Source organism: Dromiciops gliroides, chromosome 4, assembly GCF_019393635.1.
Source record: "Dromiciops gliroides isolate mDroGli1 chromosome 4, mDroGli1.pri, whole genome shotgun sequence".
Classification (NCBI taxonomy): Eukaryota; Metazoa; Chordata; class Mammalia; order Microbiotheria; family Microbiotheriidae; genus Dromiciops; species Dromiciops gliroides.
In genome coordinates, this window is record NC_057864.1 from 75,629,952 (window position 1) to 75,645,216 (window position 15,265).

Here is a 15,265-nt window from a genome sequence, read left to right on the forward strand (position 1 = left end):
GCTAGTAAGTGTTAAGTGTCTGAGGCCAGATTTGAACTCAGGTCCTCCTGAATCCAAGGCCAGTGCTTTGCTATAAATATTTTTGTACATGTGGGTCCTTTTCCCTTTTTTTATGATCTCTTTGCGGAAAAGACCCAATAGTGGTATTGCTGGGTCAAAGGGTATGCACAACTTTATAGTTCTTTGGGCATAATTCCAAATTACTCTCCAGAATGGTTGGATTAATTCACAGCTCCACCAACAATGCATTAGTGTTCCAATTTTTCCACAGCTTCTCCAACATTTATTATTTTCCTTTTTTGTCAAATTAGCCAATCTAATAGGTATGATAGGTAGTACCTCAGAGTTGTTTTAATTTGCATTTCTCTAATCAATAGTGATTTAGAACATTTTTTCATATGGCAATAGATAGCTTTGATTTCTTCATCAGAAAACTGCCTGTTTATATCCTTTGACCATTTCTCAATTGGGGAATTGTCATTTACTTCTTCTTCTTTTTTTTTTTTTTAGTGGGGCAATTGGGGTTAAGTGACTTGCCCAGGGGTCACACAGCTAGTAAGTGTTAAGCGTCTGAGGCCGGATTTGAACTCAGGTCCTCCTGACTCCAGGGCCGGTGCTCTATCACTGCGCCACCTAGCGGCCCCTGTCATTTACTTCTAAATCACCCAGCCTTGTGCAATCTATTCAAAGAATTTATACTCCCACCCCAAGCCTGAGCAAAACACCAGGAGCTGGGAATTAGATTAAATTCCTTACAAGGTTGGGTGGGGTCTTCAATTTCATTGTCAGTAATCTCCCTCAGAGCCTGAACTTTGAAATTAGGACTTTAGAAAAAGAAGGAGAACGCTACATCTCCCCAAATCATTGGTTATTAGTAATCATTTCTCTCAGAGACCTAGAGTCAAGTCTCACCTTGGACACATACTATCTGACATTAGGCATGTTGCTTAACCTTTCAGTGTCCCAAGTCCATAAGAGCCTGTAAGTTACAGACAAGTGGAAGACTTCTCCAAACTAGTATTTCCTTATATGGATGAAATCACAGGCCCTGACCCTGCCATACCTCAAAAAATAAATAAAAATAAAAATAAAAAGTGAATGCTGAGGGGATTCAGAGAAGATGAGTACTCAGACTTGGGTGGAAGTAAAGGTTGGGAATGTCAAAGGTCAAGGGAGGGTGTCTCAAATAAGAAAGCAAACCACAGCAGAAGAATATGGTGCTTCCTGATCTCTTCCTTCTCTTTCTTTGTTCTTTACAGAGGACATACTACAGTGTGCTGCCCCTATCCTCAGAGAAATCTCTCACATGCGTCGAGTTCCTTTGGCAATGTTGATCCAGGCCCAGAACCAAATGCTGAAATACCTAGACGAAAAATGGCAAGTAGCATGGCCTGAAGGGATAAGTTCATATAATATTTGTTGACTTCATTAAGTCACAAGGTCATAGAATCTAATCTCATTGCCAGGTTTCATCTCATTATCTTTGACTCTTGAATGGAGGATATGAAAAAATGGTCTTGGGTCCTTCCTTGCCCATCTATCTCAGTGCCAGCCTCTATGGTCATTTCTCAGAGGATTAAAGTGGCCATAGAATGTAGGCTTTGACACACTTATCTCAGTCCACTTCTTTCAGACCTTGATATAGTTCAGCAAAGACAGTAGAACAATTTAGGACAAAGATAGAGGGTATCTCCTGATGAATGAATGGGTGAATGACCATATTTATTTATTTATACACATACAACACCTATATACATATGTGGATATATGCATTTAGAGTTTATACCCTTAGAATATGCTCACCCCCTAAGTAAAGCTGTTTCGGGACAAAAAGACTTGGAGAGGACACAGACAGATAAGATGTGTCTGAATTAATAAGCATTTATTAAGCACTTACTTTATGCCAGTCACTGGTGCTAAATGCTAGGGATACAAATACAAGAGCAAGATCATCCCTGCCCTCAAGAAAATTACATTCTAAAAAAGAAAAAATATGTAGACATATATGTGTGCATATACATATATACACATGTATATGTGTATATACAGTGTATACAATGCATATGTATGTGTGCATTCTGTGCATATGTACACACATATGTATACATATGTACATATGCCTATGCACACATATCAGTTAATCCCCCTATTCATCTCTGTTATTTCCTTGACCAAAACACCCTCCCCGACTGCCACTCTCATATATATGTGTGTGTGTGTCTGTGTGTCTGTGTATAATGTGTGGAATGTAGTGTGTTTGCATAGAGGGGAATAGTGTGTAATAAATTTGCAAATGTGGACTAGGATCCAGTTGTGAGGGGCTTTAAATGCCAATGAGGATTTTATATGACAAACAAGCAAGCTCTGCTGGCTAGTCCTCTCTTGGATTTATATCAGCTGTTCTCAAGGCTGCAGGCACAGCCCATAAGCTCATGAAAGCTGCCTCTTCTCCTATACCATTCTCCCAGACACACTTCAATTAAGAATAAAAAGAGCAGAGATGTAGAAAAGCAAGGCTTAAAGAGACAAGATGACTATTAAATACACCTAAAGCTGCAGCTCCCTCAATATTCAGGAGTTATTCTAACATCTTATCTGGAGCTTGGTTTGTGTCCAAACAATCTTTTTTTTTTTTTTTTCCAAAATATGTTTAATGCCTTCTGTCTCTTAATGGCAGGTTCAAAATTTACCAAGACATGTTCCCACCTCGTCTTCAAATTCAAGTTGTAGAACCTGAGACAAAACAAAAGCTACTGAAAAAGGGAGCAAAGACAATTAATCTACAGTTCAGGAAGGTCAGTGAGCAAGATACAAAAGCAGGCCTGGTCTCAACCTTGCTGTGCCCAACCGTTGTCTAGAATTCCATAGGTTAAGGCATCTCTAAATATAAGGATTGGGCTTTAAAGACATAAGATCTCTGCAAAGGAACAGTCTGCCCTGATTATGCCAAAGGTAGGGTGGTAGACTCTCTGAAAGGATACTGAGACACCAAAGAAAGAAGGGCAGTACACGCCAGAGCAGGTTCTCTGTGTAGATGTATGAGGGTTTGGTTGGTTCATTGGGTCATTTAAGAGAGTTTACTCCCAATAAGCCAGTCGTCCTGGGTGGTGAGAGAACAGAGTAATGGATCCCTGCACCATCTTTTGGCCAAGTCAGGCATCATATAGAAACAGAACAAAGAAAGCCAGAACCAGGAGGGGCCCAGGGGCATGTGCGAGTGTCCCCATGAGATGGTTAGAGCCCCTTTTGCTGTTTCCATTCATTCAAGGTAGCTTCCATTAATTGTAAGGCTTAAGGTCACATTTTCAGGCTCTGGCCCCCACCATCCACAGGCCCATGGATCTTGAACCCTAAAGAAGTCAGTGAGCCCGGTGAGAGGCAGTTCTTTTCCCCTGACCTTCTCCTTCTTTCCCCACTGCTTAGCTGTGTGATCTTGGACAAGTCACTGTGTATCTGCAGGATGCAGTTTTTACCAACCATAAAATGGGGGAGGGTGGGAGGGGCAAGAAAAGAGATAACCACAAATGTCCAGCACAGATATCCTGTGATTTTGTGTTGTTTTGTTTTTGGTGAGGCAATTGGGGTTAAGTGACTTGCGCAGGGTCACACAGCTAGTAAGTGTCAAGTGTCTGAGGCTGGATTTGAACTCAGCTCCTCCTGAATCCAGGGCCGGTGCTCTATCCACTGTGCCACCTAGCTGCCCTGATATCCTGTGATTCAGATAACTGCTTCTCTGTTGCCTTGCTGCCTGACCTTCTATCCTCCCTTCCTTCCCACTTTCTGTTCCCCCTTTCCCAGGCTAGCAGGTCCCATGGCGGGCCACCTTTGCTCACAACACTTCCGTATCTCTCCACAGAAAAAGGTATGGTACTACTTGAATGCCATTATTAGGAGCATCTGCAGATTTCGAAAGGAAATGAAGAAACCCGCAAGCCGTCGCAAATTTGAGGATTTTCTACGTAGGCAAATGCATAATCATAAGGAAAGTAAGCGTTACTGCCCTACTTGTTACCATGGTGACCACCAGGCTCTGCTTGGAGGACCATAGGCAGCTGTCCACAGGGTATAGCATCAGTCTCCTTTCAAGTATCCTGGAATTTGGAGGTGGAGGGGACCTCAGAGATCTAGGCCAAACCCTTCATTTTACAGATGAGGAAACTGAGACTCAGGGTCAAACCGGTGATGAGAAGGAGGGTTAGGATTCAAATCCGAGCCTCCAGAGTCAGTGAGTGTGCATCACAGCCCACCCAGCCTGTGACTTCCTAGGACATGAGAGGTACCCTGGAAAGCTATAGGACAGTACCGAGTCTGCCTAAATTGTCACTTGTATCACTTTGTAGGTACAGTTTAGAGTATGTGGCAAGAAGGTTCTCAGCCTCATCCTCCAAATGAAGTCCCAGCAAAAGAAGAGATGGATTAGAGAATCCTAGGAGTGTTTTCCTTTCCAGTCCCCCAAAACACTGAATTCCTTTTCTTCTCCAGCACCCTCTAGGGGCCATTTCCATGCTTTTTTTTTTTTTTTTTTTTTTTTGGTGAGGCAATTGGGGTTAAGTGACTTTCCCAGGGTCACACAGCTATTAAGTGTTAAGTGTCTGAGGCTGGATTTGAACTCAGGTTCTCCTGACTCCGGGGCCAGTGCTCTATCCACTGCGCCACCTAGCTGCCCCATTTCCATGCTTCTGCTGCAGAAGTCAGAATTCTATAGCCGTGCTCAGCCTTTTGAGCTTCCCTAGAGGTTCTCAAAGTCCCCCCTCCCCCCTCCCCCACCATGGCTTCTGGAAAGGAGCAAAATCTGCAGCCTCCAGGGCCACAAACATCTAGTCAGGTGCCTGGAGCCTACTGTGTATCTCCTACTTCTTAATCTATAAAACTTTACTGGGGCAGCTAGGTGGCGCAGTGGATAGAGCACCGGCCCTGGAGTCAGGAGTACCTGAGTTCAAATCCAGCCTCAGACACTTGACACTTACTAGCTGTGTGACTCTGGGCAAGTCACTTAACTCCAATTGCCTCACTAAAAACAAAAAAACTTTAGTAATTTCTTCCAGATTATATGCATTCATTCATCATGTACATACAGTATTTATGTGCAGTGCACAGATGACAAAATTCCAAGATGAAAGGAAACAATCCCTGACCTCAAGGAGTATATTCTCAGCCAAGAGCAAGCACAATGTGCAGAGAAAAGTAAATACACGTCGTTATGCATCAGGAAGGGCTCTGGACTGGGAATACATTAAGTTACAAATTCAAATTTTGCCTTCTTGTTACTACAAAAAAGTCACATAAAAGTTTCTGAGCCTCAGTTTTCTCATCTGGGAAATGGGAATAATAACTCCTGGAGTACCTGCTCCACAAGACCATTGTGAGGACAGTTAGATAATAGGTGGAAAGTACTTTGCAAAGCTTATAAACTTATAAAAATGTCAGCTCTTGGGGGCAGCTAGGTGGTACAGTGGATACAGCACCGGCCCTGCATTCAGGAGGAGCTGAGTTCAAATCTGACCTCAGACACTTGACACTTACTAGCTGTGTGACCCTGGGCAAGTCACTTAACCCTCATTGCCCTGCCCCCCCCCCAAAAAAAAAGAAAGAAAAGAAAAGAAATGTCAGCTCTGGGGCAGCTAGGTGGTGCAGTGGATAAAGCACCAGCCCTGGATTCAGGAGTACCTGAGTTCAAATCCGGCCTCAGACACTTGACACTTACTAGCTGTGTGACCCTGGGCAAGTCACTTAACCCCCATTGCCCTAAAGAAAAAAAAGAAAAAAAAAGTCAGCTCTTACCGAGGAGGGGAGGAGGCTGGGAGAAGCCTTTTGGGGTAACAAATGTCCACAGTGAATAGCTCTGCTGTGCCTTAATCACATTTTCCTCCTTTCTTGCTGTCTAATTTCCTACTTGTATTTCCTGCTATGCTCTATTTGATAATAATAAAATAATAATAATAAAAACAATAGAATTTATAGAGCATGTTAAGCTTTACAAAGCACATTGCAGATATTATCTTACAAATCTAGGAGGTAGATGCTACTATTATTCCCCATTTTATAGATGAGGAAACTGAGTTAAACAAAGACCAATATGTTGCCCAGGGTCACATAGCTAGTGATTGTCTTGAGATTCAGACTTTGGTCTTCCTGACTACAAGTCCAGCTCTCTAACCACTACATTGCCTAACTGCCAGGGTGTGATATGTCTTATGTCCAGACTGGATTGTCTTCTCATAACTTTAATATAAGAATTAGCACAGCTTATTACATTTTTTTTTTTTTGCAGGGCAATGAGGGTTAAGTGACTTGGCCAGGGTCACACAACTAGTGTCAAGTGTCTGAGGCTGGATTTGAACTCAAGTCCTCCTGAATCCAGGGCCGGTGCTTTACCCACTGCGCCACCTAGCTGCCCCAACTTATTACATTAACAAAAAAATTTACTGATGCTTTGTGTGTGTGTTTTAAAATTAGACATTTTCTAATATTTCCCTAGGAATCCTCCCCTGTCGAAAAGAAAACAGCAAAACAAAAATCAACACAGTGACAGCAGATACCACCCTCAGCATCCCCTATCTTAGTCTCTACTTAGAGGAAGGATGATGTGTTTTCCTCATCTTTCCTCTAGAACCATGTGGTGATCATTATCTTTAATATGAATTCAGCTACCTCTGAAGAGTGTTAACATCTCTATTATTATAGTCATTGTGTCAGAGGCAGTGTGGTCTAGTGAGCAAGAATGTTGGACTTTAAATCCTGAAGATCTGGGTTCAAATTCTACGGTCACTTCTTGGCTATGTGATCATGCGCAAATCATGTAACCTTTCTAAGCCTCAGTTTCCTGGTCTATAAAATGGAGATAACAATAACTTTGGTGCCCAACCTCATGAAGTTGATATGAGGATCCAATAAGATAATGTATGTGAGAAACTTTGCCAACTTTGAATCAATGTCAGTTATTCTTCTTCTCAATTACATGCTGATGGTTCCAGTTTCAGCTAAAATATTCATAATTCATATACAATCTGAGGAGAGAGAAATTTTGACTTAGGGAGTAGTTATAGAATTAATCCAAAGACTTACCCTGGGTTGACTAACTTGTCAGCTCTTTGTGTCCAAAGGGTTACATCCTGAACCTAAGAGAATGACCACCCAAAACTGACCCAAGTTCTGGATCCTCTAGGGTAGTGGCATTGAGCTTAAGTAGAAATGGGGATCATGAACCCTACCCATTGACTGAGAAAACTGCATATCAACTATCTATTTTTATGGAATTTTTACTTATTTTGTTAAATATTTCCCAATTGCATTTTAACAAGTTCAGTCCTGACTCAGGAGTGTTGTGGGCCACATAGCGTTTGATCTCTCTTGACTTTGGATGCTTCAGGCTCATGAGAACCTTGGGCAGAGATGTTAACTCTATGCTCATTCTCTCTCTCTCTTTCTGCCTGTCTGTTTCTCTTTCTGTGTCTCTGTTTCTGTCTTTCTCTCTGTGTCTCTCTTTCTCTCTCTCTCTTTCTCTTTCTGCCTCTGTCTCTCTGTGTCTCTCCATTTCTCCCTGTCTCTGTTTCTCTTTCTGTGTGTCTGTCCATTTCTGTCTGTCTGTCTCTGTCTCTCTCTCTCTGTCTCTCTGTCTCTCTCTCTCTGTCTCTCTGTCTCTGTCTCTGTCTCTGTCTCTGTCTCTGTCTCTCTGTCTCTCTCTCTCTCTCTCTCTCTCTCTCTCTGTTTCTCTCTGTGTGTCTCTCTCTCTGTCTTTCAGATATAATTATATCAGGGCCAGCCAAACCCACGACCACAACCAACAGTTCTCTCCCCACCAAGCCTGGCTTAGATGTTGACACGGAAGAGATAGTTTATGTAAAACGCCGTATATTTGGCCATAAGATGATCATCATCAACTTCCTGGTCAACGACTTAAGTTACTTTACTGAAATAGAGAAGTAAGTTGACAGTCACCGCCCCCTTTCTTCTGTCCGCCTTTCCTCTTGGCTGGAGTTTGCCTAGACTTAGGCAATGTGGGTTGGCTTTCTCGATGGCAGGATTTGAGGGCCAGATTGACCCCCGGCTCCGAACCATCTCCCCCACTGCCCATCGTCATTCTTGACATTTCCACTCCTGGTGATTCGTTCTTGGGGACCTTTGCGGCCTTCAGGAGTGCCCTCCTGTGGTTGTTGCCGCATCATTTCACTCATGTCCATCTCGCCACAGCCCCATTGGCTGTTTCCTTGGCAGAGACACTGGGGGGATTGGCCATTTCCTTCTCCAGTTCCCTTTGCAGATCAGAAGCTCTTGGCAAATTTTCTAGGGATATAGTATACTAAGGAAGAATACTTAGGGAATACTCTTGTCAAGGGTGACAATATGACTATGATTAGCCAGAGGACATAGCGTATAAACTGAACTTGGAGTCAGGAAGTCCTGAGTTTGTAACCTGCTTCAGACCTACGCTAGCTGTGTGACCTTGAGCATATTATCTCAGCCTCCGTTTCCACATCTATAACATGGGAATAATAATCATGATAATAATAGCGCCTATCTCCCAGGGTTATTTGGAAGATCAAATAAGAGAATATATTAAAGCAATTTGTAAACCTTAAAGTGAAATGTTCATCATCATTGTTATTATTCTGATTATCATTATTAGATGATTACAGCTGGAACTAGCAGGCATCTAGTCAATCTTCTAGGGCAGCTAGGTGATGCAGTAGATAGAGTGCTTAGACTGGAGTCGAGAAGACCTAAGTTCAAATCTGGCCTTAGACACTAGCTATGTGACTCTGGGCAAGTCACCTAGCCATATTTGCCTCAGTTTCCTCATCTGTAAAAGGAGCTGGAGAAGGAAATGGCAAACCACTCCAGTATCTCTGCCAAGAAAATCCCAAATGGGGTCACAAAGAGTCAGACATGACTGAAAGACAACTGAACGACAAGTCCAATCTCCTCACGTTATAGATGAAGAAACTGAAGTCTAGAGCGATAAATTTCTTGGTCAAGGTTATGCAGCTAATAAGTGGGAAGGCTTGAACTTAAGCATAGATATTCTGATTCTAAGTTCAGTTTTCTTTCTGCCATGCCTTAATGCAAGAGTACCGACCTTGAAAAAGTCAATACCTACTTCAAGCCACCACTATTTTTACATCATAGAACTTACTAGCTATAATTGACCTCCTGGTCCAAACCATTTACCCAATAGGAGTGCTGGGAGACCCCTCCTAAACCCAAAAAGTCCCTCTTCAACCTGTTCGTGTTGCATGAAATTCATTAAACAGGCATTCCACCTCCATTCCACTATTATAAAGTACAGAATGAAAATACCCGCCATGAGAGGTAACAGTTAGACTTAAAGCTAATTCAGAGCAAGTTAAAAATGATAAAGATAGGGGTAGCTAGGTGGCACAGTGGATAGAGCACCAGCCCTGGAGTCAGGAGTACCTGAGTTCAAATCTGGCCTCAGACACTTAACACTTACTAGCTGTGTGACCCTGGGCAAGTCACTTAACCCTAATTGCCTCACTAAAAAAAAAAAAAATGATAAAGATTTTGGTATAGGAGAGAAGAAGAAATCAAAAGGATGCAGAGCTTCTGGAGGGGGTAGGTGGGGATAAAATTGAGGGTGGACAAAAAAAAACAGAAAAGGGGGAGACTTGGAATGCTGACAATGAACTGTACCGACTTCCCAGTTTTGTGGACAGTTATTCCAAAACAGACTCAATCTTTGAGCCAAAAGAGAGTGCTTGGGCCTGGTGTCTTCTGCCTCCAGTGACCCGACTTTCTCTTTCTTGGTATCCCACTCAACATGCTATTTCAGATTCAATGACCTGGTTTCTTCAGCCTTAGTACTGCAAGTTAACAGGGTCTTCAATGAAAATGATGTTGCATTGATGAAAGCCAAAGGAAATATTATCTACAAGCTCTTCCTCGCCTCTGAAATTCCTCCCAAACTACGGGTAAGAGGGGACCTTAAGCCCATCTCTGGGCTTACTTCCAGGAGTAACTGGTCCTGCCAGGGTGGCCTCAGCAAGGACTGAGGGTGACTTATACTAGGTCATAATCTCCCTGGGCTCATTGACTTCCAGTCTCAGAACTTCCTCAGATGGCAGAAAAGAAGTGGGCTCTAGAGCCTGACTTCTTAAACTGTGGGTCTTGACCCCATATGGGCTCATGTAACTGAATGTGGGGGTCATGAAAAATCAGTAAATGTTTGATTTGTATGCCTATTTTATGTACCTATATACCCAGGGTCATGTAAAAATTTCCCTGGCGAGAGCAGGTTGGAAATGGAAAATGTTTAAGAAGCCTTGCTCTAGAGGAAGGGGTGGGCATCGGACTGTGACTCACCCAACAGTGACATAAAGTTCCTTTTCTTTGGGTAGGTGAACATTTCTGAAAGCATGAAGGATGCCATCCATAATACAATTACAGATGGGCACCTGGATCGCTCTGTCTTCCACAGTTCTATCATGACAATTTTCCCTATTATTATGCACTTCTGGAAAAAGTAGGTATCTCCTTTAGTACCATAAAGCTAGAATGGAACCAGATTTAATTCCCTCATTTTAAAGATGGGAAAACTGAGGGGCAGAAAGGGGAAGAGACTTGTCTAAGGTCACAAGGCAAGTCAGGACTGAAATCGATCTCCTGATATTTTTCGGATTGCTGTCTCTTAGGATTGTTATGAAATCAGGAAATCTTAATTTTTTTTTGTTCGTTTGTTTGTTTGGTGTGTGGGGGGGGTTGGGTGAGAGTTGGACAGCTGTTGTATCTCTTTTTAGGCCTCCTTTTCAGATATTCCTATCTTACACTTGGGGTGGCAGGGCAGCATCACAGTTCATAGAGTTCTGGGCCTGGAGTCAGGAAGACTCATCTCCCCAAGTTCAAATCTGGCCTAAGAAACTTTATGTTTGAAGAAGTTTCTTTACCTTTCATCCCATTCTCTTTATGTGTGTTATTGCCCTATTCCAAACACTGACAAATGAACAATAATATTAGTAATAACAATAGATAGCATGGACTGGGGATCTTAGCCCTACACTATAAGTGAGGAGATGTGATTTTTTGCTTCAGTTTGAATGAATGAAAAACAAAACACATTCATTAAACATTTATGATGTTTCAAATGCTGTGCTAGGTGCTGGAAATACAAAATGGAAAAGTGAGACAGTCTATTCTTTCAAGGAATTCAGATTCTAATTGGAGAATACAGTACATAAAGTTCAACTTCAGGGCAAATGGCAAGGCCTGAGGATCCTTAAACTTCAACAGTAGACTAAATGACAAGTGACAGGACAAAAAAGTAGGTCAGATAGTAAGGTCTGAGGAAAGGTAGGAAACAAGCATTAATTAAGCCACTACTGTATGTCACACATTGTACTAAGCATTTTACAACTATCATCTCACTAGATCCTCAAAATAACCACAGGAGGTAGGTGCTATTATCATGCCCATTTTGCAGTTAAGGAAAATGAGGTAGGCAACAGTTAAGTGACTTACCCAAAGTCACAGAGTGTCAGGTCAGCTTTCATTTTGTATCTTCCCGACTCCAGGCCCATTGTTCTACCTAGTGCACCAGGACCTCAGAATACAGTCAAAGAGTAAGGCCTAGTGGTCCACCATCTCACTGGAAGAAACAGAGTTGGTCACTCTCTTTCATTTAAGCCCTGAAAACAGTCCAATAGTACATATTGGTTCTCAGGCAGCCTGGGGTGGGGGGAATAGAGGGCAACATATCTGTTGGAACAAGCTCATTAACATCTCTAAATCTCATTGTCTTCTACTCTAGGATGAGAATAATATTTTCTCAGAATAGAAATGGTATCAAGCACTTTTAAAATATGATTGTTTATGGCTTGCCTTTCTTCTTTTGAGAAGTACTCATTTATTGCTGTCTTGTCTGAGACACTTGCACTCTTGCTTTTAAAAATTCACCTAAAGCATAATAAATTCTTCTCCAGTCCCTCATTTGTTGAACCCTCTAAATATTTGTTTCTGTAAAGAATTAATTGTTATTTGAGGTTTTTATGCTTCTATACGCACTGGCCTGGGGCTCCGCAAACCGCTTGGTGCTCCACCCACTGGTTGTAGCCATTGCCAGGGCTCCGGCACCTTACGTCATCACCACTCGCCCACCCCTACATGGGCCTGGCAAAATTGGAAGCCTAGTGAGGGCAGTCATGTGACTGTCAGAGCGGCCATCCCATTGGCTGGGGCTGTGTGGGGTGTTTCTAGGTTCAGGAGAGGAGAATTGGGCATTCTAGGCGGAAGCTGGAAAGTGACAGGCATTCTGCGTATTTTCAGCTGATTCCTGAGCGGTGGTATTTTTTCAGGTATTATAATTTCCCTTTCCCCATTTTATTTCCTTTCCCTTGATCCTACTGATCCTGTTTGTGTGTTGTGTGTGGTTTTTTTTTTAAGTTCGTTCTTGTTAAAATAAATCTTGTTCTGTTTTGAGGGAGGCTGCCGGTCTCCTTCCTTGCCCCAATATTGCGACGAGCCGCTTAGCTAGCACTCACTCCCCAATTAAAAATTGGTCCCCACATTTCCTAGTATGCTCCTTGTAAAGACAATATTGTTGGATTCTTCTTTCTAATACGCTTTTACCTTCCTTTATTTTCTGGGTGGATTCATACTCTTCATATTCACTATTGTGATTATTGATTGTGTATTTACCTGAAGCAGAACCTCTTACACCTTTTGTCCTTTCACTCCTCTCTTTACAAATAAAGAGTCGATGGAGAAAGCCACTACTTGTAATTTATCACTGAAGAGGTCTATTCCTACTCTTTTGCCTCCTCTCCAAGATGAAACCTTGATCCCTGTCTGGTTCATACACAGGGAGTCTAATAATTCTTAAATTCTCATTTCTTGACTTATTTGCCAGGTCAGCTGTTTTTGATAATAAGTATTTTATATTTTATTTTTTTCAATATTATGACTTTATAACAATAATAATAGCTATAATTTACATAATTCTTCAAGGTTCACAGAGTGCAATTTGTTTATTCAAACATTTTATCTTGCTCTATGTAGTCACTCAGTTCTTTAGCTCCATTTTATTTTTTTGATGTATCTACTACTTCAGTAAGATTCTGCCTTCTCTTCCAAACTATTTATTCTACTTTGATTTTTTTTGTTTCTGAGCTTTCATTTCATGTCAAATTTCATCTTTTATTTCTTGCTTCATTTTCGAGCTATTTTTGTAGACCTTGTGGTCAAACCATTTTGCCCCCTCTAAGCTTCACCTTATAGTTGTGGGATTATTCTCTACTTTTGGATTTATGTCTTAGACTTCTCTTAACACATAGTATTTCTTCATCTTGTTTTGTATTTTCTTCTTTTTAATATTTTCAGGCTCAGTTCTTGGTTTGGCTTTTTGTACACAGGTTAGTCCATTCCAGATTGGGTAGGCTCAATTTGATGCTTCAGCAGCTGATGCATATTCAGTTTGGGTGGCTGATTCTAGATCCTACTCTTTGACTCAATTCCTAGATTCCGTCCGAGTCTCCTGATAGTCCACTGCAGGTTCTAGCTTGAGGAAATTAAACGGATTCTGTATCGTTTTTTATAACCAATCCTATTCTGTAATTAATCCATTTCTATATCACTGCCCCATTTTGAATGATTGTTTAAGCCACATTTCTTTGTCTCTGTGAGCAGAGTTTAAAATTTTAACCTTCTCATCTGAGTTAGTTTAAAGCTATAATTCAAGAGAAAAACTATTATCTACCATCCCTGTGGTTCCTGGAAAAATTCCAAGACGTGTGTTTGTTATCTTTAAAGGCCTACTAACTGACCTGGTATATGTCCACAAGATGTATTGTCCATCCTTGCATATCCTTGTACAATTAAAGAGGGTCTTATCTACCTCTTAGGAATCAGGCAACCTGCTATCTCTGGTCCTCCACCAATGTCCTCAGAATGCTGATAGGTCCCATACATCAATCAAGCATTCCTTAATGAAAGAGAGAGAGAGAGAGAGAGAGAGAGAGAGAGAGAGAGAGAGAGAGATGTGGGTGTTTGCTCACTTTCTTTAATGTAACCAATCATGTTGTCCTCACCCCCATGATGCTGTCAGCCCTATAACTAATCACATTGTTTTCCCCACCTACCCAGTTCATTCTTTGTTCTATGTTTATAAAAAGGAGCTGTGCTTCTTCCTCTGGGTCACTGCCTTAACCAAGGTAGCCACTTGACCCATTTTGCTAACAGATTCATGCCCTGCTAATAAACTGATAAAGTTCAGAACTCTGTGCCTTGTTACCTTTATTAAATCCTATTGAGGCAATTAGGGGCTCATCTAGGATCAGGGGAAAGAGGCTGGTCCCCAAAATTGCCTCTTAGGGAACCCCCCTTTCATTGAGCTCTCCCTGGGGACGTTTTTTCACCTGAAGTGGGATTGCTCCTGGAGAATTAAAGCAAAGACCTGACTCTCCCCTTGACCTCAGATTCTCAAGCAATTTCTTCTGAGTTTCAGATTAGCAGTCTGTTGGGAAAAGCTGCAGCTTTTTGTATATTTATGTCTTTCTTTGGGGTGCTATTTGGGTTCACTGTGAACATTTAGAAATAATTGGCAGTATAAAGACCCAGAAGAAACCCTGTAGGTACTTTTAAAACCTTGGAGAACTTTTTGATTCTCCAAAGGGAGCCCTTGGGTCAAACCAGGGGAATGTCTATGGTCTTGATTTTGAAAGTCTTGAAGAATTTCTCTTTCTTTAAGGAATGCTCTCGGTTCTTGTAAGCCAGCTAAAATCAGGAGGAAAAGGCAATCAAAATATATAGAGAAGGAGCAGCTAGGTGGCACAGTAGATAGAGCACTGGCCCTGGATTCAGGAGGACCTGAGTTCAAATTCGACCCTGGGCAAGTCACTTAACTCCAATTGCCCAGCAAAAAAAAAAAAAAAAAAAGAGAAAAGTCCCAGAATTAGGCTGACAAAAGACCTTTAAATACATATAAATTTCATAGGTCCTCCATGACTTTGGCTGGGTCTCTGTGTATCATAGCATGGTCTCTGGAGACATCTAGTGACCATATTGAAAATAGGAACATGCTTCATTGAAAAGTGTTTTTTCTAGCTTCGATACCAGTATTTAGTGTTTGTTACAGTCTCTTATTTTCAGTCACTGTGAGTATAGAGAGATGGTCCCCAGGTTCTGTCCTAAATACTATCTCTTCATTTAGTTCATAAACGGGTCCCTGACAAAAAGATTGAACCTATTGGCAGGCTCACCTATGCTGAGGGAGTATGGCACTGTGAACCAACCCAGACATAGAAATCAAGTCAGTAAG

General features: G+C 41.7%; 1 protein-coding gene across 1 annotated transcript in view; it reads left to right on the plus strand.

Moving 5' to 3' along the window:
- RGSL1 (regulator of G protein signaling like 1) overlaps positions 1-15,265 on the plus strand; it is a 68,745-nt gene that overhangs the window by 38,450 nt on the left and 15,030 nt on the right. The window contains 6 exon segments of the mRNA XM_044003129.1: positions 1,260-1,377; positions 2,678-2,795; positions 3,857-3,986; positions 7,742-7,922; positions 9,791-9,929; positions 10,356-10,480. Of these exon segments, the coding sequence (XP_043859064.1) occupies positions 1,260-1,377; positions 2,678-2,795; positions 3,857-3,986; positions 7,742-7,922; positions 9,791-9,929; positions 10,356-10,480 (811 nt within the window).